Consider the following 7,588-nt stretch of genomic DNA (forward strand, 5'->3'; position numbering starts at 1 on the left):
TGAAACTACACATTTGAAGCTGCAAGAAAATCATATGTATATCAAACCATTTAGAAATGTTTACCCTGATGTCACACATTGGCCCCTTCATTTATATAAAGACCCATATGTAGTACAAAACCACTGAAGTAAAAATATATATTCAGTCCAGTCAAAATCTAGTTTGTATTATACATGACTTGTCTGGTAGAGTCTGTTTCCATGAAATTATCCATGGTCTGACACCATAATAACATGAAATACATATCCGAGGAATGGTGTGTAAAACTTAACACAGCATTATGCAACTATGTGGTTGGGCTGCTTTTGCCATGAGCGGTCCATGAAAGGGGAATACTGGTTGAGGCTACTCCACGCTGAGAAACTTCCTCTTTTTGGCAGTGTGTGTGTACGAGTGGTGGCGCCATTCAACGTCCGCTGTAGCCTCATTCTCCAGGGTACCAAGCTTGATCATGTACACTACAGAYGGAAAACCAGTTAAAGCACTATTTTATAATATAACAATTCTAATGATGTGTGTACATCATCAAAACACACAAGAGGAAGATACACAAATGGTATAGGGGCTGCAGTGCAAGAAAGGGTAAAACTGCAATTAATACAAAATTCCACATTGTAAAAAAAAAACTCCTTTGATGTTGCTAATGATGAGAAAGGGAAAACATTGCACTTACATTTAATTTCAAATCTGGGCCCAACTTCTGACAACTCAATGTTCTTGTGGTCCGTTTTCTTGTAAGTGTGATGTCTGCAATGAAAATAGGTCCTTACTTTAAGTGAATAAGTCTGACTGAGTCTAGAAAACGAATCAGAAAAACACAAGGTACAYTTTCCCAAATAGCTCATCCAAAGCATCCCTCTACTCACCTGAAAGATATAAAATCCTCCTGGTTGGCAAATGTGATAACTCGTCTACTGTCCTCTTTAGGCACTGGGAACAAATACTTGAGGATATTGGAAACCTGATTGAGATTTACTTACAGTCAGTGTCAAACATTTGCAGTCACTACTCAAATAATAAGTCTAWACATTTATTAAGTGTCAAGACTCACCCTCTGGCCAAGTCGTGAGGAGAAGTTGTGAAAGATKAGGTGGGGGTAGGCCTCAGACATGGTTTCAATGTCTGGCACATCATGTCTCATTACCACATTGTAAAGGGTGAAGTATGCAGTTGGTCCAAAAGGTAGGTGGCACACCACCAGCCCATCTATTAATACCACAGGCAATATAAAAGTAGTTATTTTAAGGTTACCTCAATGCAGTGTTTTTATACTTGGAAATAGTCATTATAGTCTACCCAGATCCATTTGTGCACTCTTGCCTACACTATTGCTGTTCTTGTGAAGCCAAACYTGGCAAGGAGTGACAAGGAAATAGCACGATATAGCACAAACAGACTGGATAATTACAACGTCTGTTCGCATTAAACAAAAACCTAATATTATTAAACCTAGAGAAATAATAGTGCAGGGCTATGATACTTAAATGAGAGGATTTGGTGTTGGTTATGGATGGCCTTACCTGGCTGTCCTCTGGTTTCATGAACAATGACCAGGTCTGTAACATTGTTGGCTTTACAGGCTTGTACCAGAGCATTGATCTCATGACCTCCCCTGTTCATACGCTGAGCGCCTGGAAAGATCAGCTTCACCTCCTGTCAACAGCAAAAGTTACACATCAGGCACAATTGAGGAGAAGTCATTACTGTAAACATACTTTGTGTTAGAGATTGGGCAGGACACACATTTAACAAGAACGCATCTCTCAATTAATCTTTCTACGATTCCTTAATTCTATCTCCTTGCCTCCTATCTTCTCCAAAGCCTTTTTAGAAGGAGGCGAGTAAGGAGGATGCAAGGAATCAAGGAAAGACAAATTGAGAAAGGGCCAATATCTTGAGACATATAATGGGGACAGACTTTGACAAACATCTTGAGTCGAGAGCTGGGGTCTCTTGACGTTGTGACCATGACCTTTGGATCCTCCACTCCAGCCCATTTATACTCATCATCCATGTGAGAACTGACACCTGCACGCACAGAGAAGGTCCCAGTCAGTCACTGGTTTGCTTATTGTCATGAGCGACATAATATTTACAGTGGATGTGCAGATGCAGAACCCGATGTGCGGAAAAAACTGAATTATATGTTGAATGTCATTCTATTTCTATGGAACAAACCTTCCGCTCCCTCATCGTCATACTCCAGCAATTTCTGTAACTGTACTGCGTCTCTGCGAACCTCCGTAGGGATGAGACGATTGTCTGAGAAAAAAAAAAAAAAAGAGTCAAAGTCTTGGAACTAACTAATGTTACCCAAATTGTCACTTGTTTTCAAGGCCATGTCTATTGCCATCCTAAAAAGTATCAAAACATTTCAGATTGTTCATCATTCACCCAATCTTCTGAATTACATGCAATCCTCACCATCAAGAGCAGATTTCAGCTTCTGTTTCTTCTCCTCAATCGTCCGCACTCTGTCCTCCTGGGCCTTCCTATACAGATACTCCCGTCTCAGTCTCGTCTCTCGGCGAAGCTACAATCAGACAAAAACACACCATGTACAGTTGAACGCTGGCTGTATCATTCATTCATAAAACAGTATCATGGATTAAGGTAAAAAAACWAACAAAAAAAACACCATAAAATCTTAAATACACAACAGTCCAAAATGTCCACTTGGCTGTGTTTGGCTAGCAAACTAGCTAGCTAGCTAACGCTAAGAAGCTAGCCAGCATGGTAACCTGGATCAGCAACGTTTAAACAGAGAGTCCGACATCAAAATATTTGCTTAATTTCTACACTGGAGTCAGAAATAATCTGATGTTTTAAGCAAATATGAGATTATTAAAAGCTAAACAAATGTTCAGTAAATTTACCATTGTGTTGCTTTGCTAACACGCACTCACACGCATGGGAGGCTGTAAGGAAGACACCAACACTCTTTTTCATTGGATACGCCAACAGCCAATGGCAGTGAGCAAAACTGTCTRGCTAGATGACAAGTACGCGCCATCGAAAAATAAAAGTCCCAGGTACAAGCCATAAGAAACATTGATTGAACCAAATATTGGAAATTCATTAGCATTTAACGTTCGCATATTTGAGTCATTAGCTGTTTTTTATTTTCACAGATATCAGGACAGCTTCCATTCACATTTCTAAATGTGTACTAAGCTATCCTATATTTGCCTATTAAACATTCACAACTTTTAATTATATGATTCAATGTGATTAAATCAACCCAACTATGCAAAAACAAGAAGAAAACAAGCGCGCTCTCTATTAGGCTCGATATATTTGGTTGGCCATTTTCTGACATGCCCCTCTCAGACACTGACATACACTGACAAAACCACCTTATGCTCGGTTTTACCTCATATTTTGAACATTGAACATTGAACAACAAAAATATTTCTACTGACTACAGTGTTGTTCTGGCTTGCAGGTAAGGTCCAGATATGCTTTGAAAAAGTGTTTGAGACTTTTTTGTGTATTTGTTTTGAACATTTGCTGTTTTTGATCTGACCTAAGATGGATTTCAATAACCAAAGCTAAATGAAGGCATAGCAACAAAACATTGTTTTACAGAGTGAATATTGTTTTGACTGAACTGATATTCAAAACTTACTGTACATATTTGTTACAATGTTACAAACACTGTCAGCTGTTTTCAAAATAGRAAAGTTAAAGTTACAGATGACTCAAATAACAATTAAATCTACTTCATGAAACAATTTGGGATGCGTAACAAGTTTAATACTGCCATTCACATGCTAACAGATTCTACCCCCAACCCATAAGACTGCTGAACAATTAATGAAATGGCCACCAGGATCCCTACCTACATGTACAAATTTACCTTGACTAACCTGTACCCCTGCACATTACCCCCTTAATATAGCCTCGTTATTGTTATTTTATTGTGTTACTTTTTCTTACATTTTTTCTTTCGTTTATTTAGTAAATATTTTCTTAACTCTATTTCTTGAACTGCATTGTTGGTCAAGGGTTAAGGGCTTGTAAGTAAGCATTTCACGGTAAGGTCTACACCTGTTGTATTTGGCACATGTGACAAATTTGATTTGGTTGTGATATTTGAGACAGGAAATTCAAAAAAACTTTTCTTGAACTGATGTCTTGATAGGTCTACGCCTACAAGTACAATTTGAAAATTAGCTATGTAGCTTACGAACGGTTTGGCCTACAAAMTAATATGATCACTCCATGGACTCGTCTGAAGGTAACCAGTACCAGTTTAAATCCTTAAGAGTCTGTTGACGCACCTGTGCGTCAATCTAAGTAACATAATACAAAGATCCCCATCAAAATCTGTTAGTGTAAGTTAGCCATGTTTTTTTTGCATGGGCTGTGTCTCAATATGCATATATATAAGGCCGCTCGAGGCTCCACTCTGTTGATCTATGTGCSTGCACATGGGTGGAGTGGGATTTTTKGGGGCAGCGGACTCTTTTCGTTGCGTTCCACCCAGAGAGGAAGTCCGCCTTGTGTAGTGTATATCCACTAGGGGCTTGGGGAGCCAGAGTAGTTTACCAAGCTATAGGGGCCGAGACACTCTTTTTTACTTTAGCTAAAGACAACATGCCTGTTTACAAATACTTGTAGCTAGCTAGTTACATGTCAGTCTATCAATTTTGGCTCCCCACTCATTGCAGGCCAGCTGCTGCTACCAATGCCAGAGTGCTTGCTGGGGACCCAAACACCAAGCCCATATGTCTTTGTGGGATGCGAGGCATTCCCTCTGAGGGTAAACCTGATGCGACCATATCCAGGTAAGATACATTGAATACATGTGACTATATACATTTGTGAAAATTATACCAATATAGACATTGTAATGATATGCATAAAAGTGATCAAGCATCTTAGTAAGAGAATAAGGGCCTATGTCCAAAGCATATGCTACACAGTTGTTACAGTACATTGATAGCCTTCATATTCCTGTTCAATACTAATGGAAATGCTTATTTTATTCAAAGGGTCTTATGGCCTTGATGACACTAAGATCTACAGCTACTGCCACTCAAGAACAGGAAGAATTTCCGAGAACTGCTTTGGGCTCCTTGCTACAAGACACACGGATCCTAGAGAAAGCTGAGACCATTGTGAAGGCCTGTGTGGCCGTCAACAATTACCTGCACCACAGACATGTAACAAAAGACATGTAAATGTTGGAGTGTGGTTTGGAAAACGTGTTTACATACATTCTCTTATTCTGGTTGATGTCTGTCATGTTGAGCTACACAAAATGGTTTCCCTGTTCTTCTTATTCACACTTTACAAATCACAATAAAGATTACAATAATGACAGTCACTTCATCCTTGTTTTAGTTTTTCATATTCTTTGGAGGCTAGACCTTGTTATGTGTAGTGGCCTTTCAGTGGAGACCTTCCTGCTATAGTACATGGGTGAGATTGAGTGTCCAGCTGTAGACAATAAGGACAGACCCCCAAGACATTAACCTAATCTACAAAGTAGTACAAGTTTACTGAGTGACTAATTCAAAACAGTAATATTTTCTGCCACAAGTACAAATACATTTGCAGACCTTTTAGATATTTATTTACTGTCTCAAGAGGAAAATAGTGATACGTAAAACACAGGGTAAAAGTGTGGTGAAAGGGGAAATAAGAGAAAAAACAAAGTAAACACCAGTAACAATAATTATTTCCTCAGTCAATATAAAAAATCATGCAAAAAAAAAACTGTAAATTACCCACCACCCTTACGTGTGAATAAGAAAAAAAGCACACAATGTCACGCCCTGGCCTTAGTTATCTTWGTTTTCTTTATTATTTTGGTTAGGTCAGGGTGTGACATGGGGGATTTATGTGTTTTGTCTTATTTAGGGGTTTTGTATGTTTATGGGGTGTYTCTRGTCTAGGTGTTTGTATGTCTATGGTTGCCTAGATTGGTTCTCAATTAGAGGCAGCTGTTTATCATTGTCTCTGATTGGGRMCCATATTTAGGCAGCCATATTCTTTAGGGATTTCGTGGGTTATTGTCTATGTGTTAGTTGCCTGTGTCTGCACTGTTATATATAGCGTCACGTTCRTTTTGTTGTTTTGTATWAGTTTGGTTAGTGTTTCTTCTTAAATAAATAGAAGAATGTATTCACTTCACGCTGCGCCTTGGTCCTCTCTTCCACATTACGACGAACGTGACAGAATAACCCACCACAACCGGACCAAGCAGCGTGAAAGGAAGGAACAGCGCTTTGTGGAGCAATGGACTTGRGAGGAAATATTAGACGGCAAGGGACCATGGGAACAGCCGRGTGAATATCGCCGCCCCAAGGCAGAGCTGGAGGCAGCGAAAGCCGAGAGGCGGCATTATGAGGAGCTAGCTCGGCAGCGCGGCTGGAAGCCTGAGAGGCAGCCCCAAAATTTTCTTGGGGGGTGGCACACGGGGAGTGTGGCGAGTTCAGGTAGGAGACCTGCGCCAACTTCCCGTGCTTACCGTGAGGAGCCGAAGATGGAACCAGAGCCAGTCGAGGTGGAATTGGAGGTGAGCAAGGGGAGTGAAGCAGAGACTGTGAAGGAATTAATGGGGAAATTGGAGGAGAGTGAAATGAGGGAGTTGCTRTGTTGGTGCATGAGGCACGACATCCGCCCGACGGAGCGTGTCCGGGATTTGATGTTACCTGAGTCAGCTCTCCATACTCGTCCTGAGGTGCGTGCTAACCGTCTGGTAATGACAGTGCCAGTGCCAGTCCCACGCACCAGGCCTCCTGTGCGCCTCCCTAGTCCTGCATCTCCTGTGGCAGCCCCATGCACCAGCTCTCCTGTGGCAGCCCCTCGCACCAGTCCTCCGGTGCCTGCGCCACGAACCAGGCCTCCAGTTCCAGCACCCCGCACTCGCCTTGAGGTGCGTGTCCCCAGCCCAGTACCACCAGTGCCAACAACCCACGCCCCGGCTTCCTGGTGTGTCTCTCAGAACCCTGTACGCCCTGTTTCTCCTCCCCGCACTCGCCCTGAGGTGCGTGTCCTCAGCCCGGTACCACCAGTGCCGGTACCACGCACCAGGCATCCAGTGCATCTCCAGGGTCCAGTACTCCCTGTCCCTTCTCCCCGCACTCGCCTTGAGGTGCGTGTCTCCAGCCCGGTACCACCAGTTTCGGCACCACGCACCAGGCCTACTATGCGCCTCCAGGGTCCAGTATGCCCTGTTCCTGCTCCCCGCACTAGCCTTGAGGTGCGTGTTCCCAGCCCGGTACCACCAGTTCCGGCACCACGCACCCAGCCTACTGTGCGCCTCCAGGGTCCAGTATGCCCTGTTCTGCTCCCGTCTGTACAGCGCCGTCTAAGCTGCCCGTCTGTCCAGCGCCGTCTGAGCTGCCCGTCTGTCCAGCACCGCCTGAGCCGCCCGTCTGTCCAGCGCCGCCTGAGCCGCCCGTCTGTCCTGAGCCGCCCGTCTGTCCTGAGCCGCCCGTCTGTCCAGCGCCGCCTGAGCCGCCCGTCTGTCCTGAGCGGCTAGAACCGCACATCTGTCCTGAGCCGCTAGAGCCGCCCGCCAGTCCGGAGCCGCCAGAGCGCCGCCAGTCCGGAGCCGCCAGAGCCGCCCGCCAG

General features: G+C 43.5%; 1 protein-coding gene and 1 long non-coding RNA gene across 3 annotated transcripts; one reads left to right on the forward strand and one right to left on the reverse strand.

Annotated features, from left to right (window-relative positions):
* Window positions 1-124: 124 nt before the first annotated feature.
* Window positions 125-2,970, reverse strand: LOC111957873 (U3 small nucleolar ribonucleoprotein protein IMP4). 2 transcript variants are annotated; one of them, XM_023978933.2, is made up of 9 exons: window positions 2,878-2,970; window positions 2,426-2,534; window positions 2,180-2,263; window positions 1,920-2,029; window positions 1,522-1,654; window positions 1,053-1,207; window positions 868-931; window positions 675-748; window positions 125-459 (listed from the first exon to the last, which is right to left on the reverse strand). In XM_023978933.2, the coding sequence occupies exons 1-9, from the start codon at window positions 2,878-2,880 to the stop codon at window positions 451-453; spliced, it is 741 nt and encodes a 246-aa protein (XP_023834701.1). In that variant the 5' UTR covers window positions 2,881-2,970; the 3' UTR covers window positions 125-450. The 2 variants fall into 2 exon arrangements, with proteins under 2 accessions (XP_023834701.1, XP_023834700.1); XM_023978932.2 differs by having other exon boundaries at window positions 868-962.
* A 371-nt stretch (window positions 2,971-3,341) lies between these two features.
* LOC111957874 (uncharacterized) lies at window positions 3,342-5,267 on the forward strand. Its single transcript, XR_002876461.2, has 3 exons — window positions 3,342-3,446; window positions 4,675-4,791; window positions 4,999-5,267. It is a non-coding gene; the product is annotated as an uncharacterized lncRNA (long non-coding RNA).
* Window positions 5,268-7,588: the final 2,321 nt, after the last annotated feature.

Source organism: Salvelinus sp. IW2-2015, linkage group LG33, assembly GCF_002910315.2.
Source record: "Salvelinus sp. IW2-2015 linkage group LG33, ASM291031v2, whole genome shotgun sequence".
In the NCBI taxonomy this organism is placed as follows: Eukaryota; Metazoa; Chordata; class Actinopteri; order Salmoniformes; family Salmonidae; genus Salvelinus; species Salvelinus sp. IW2-2015.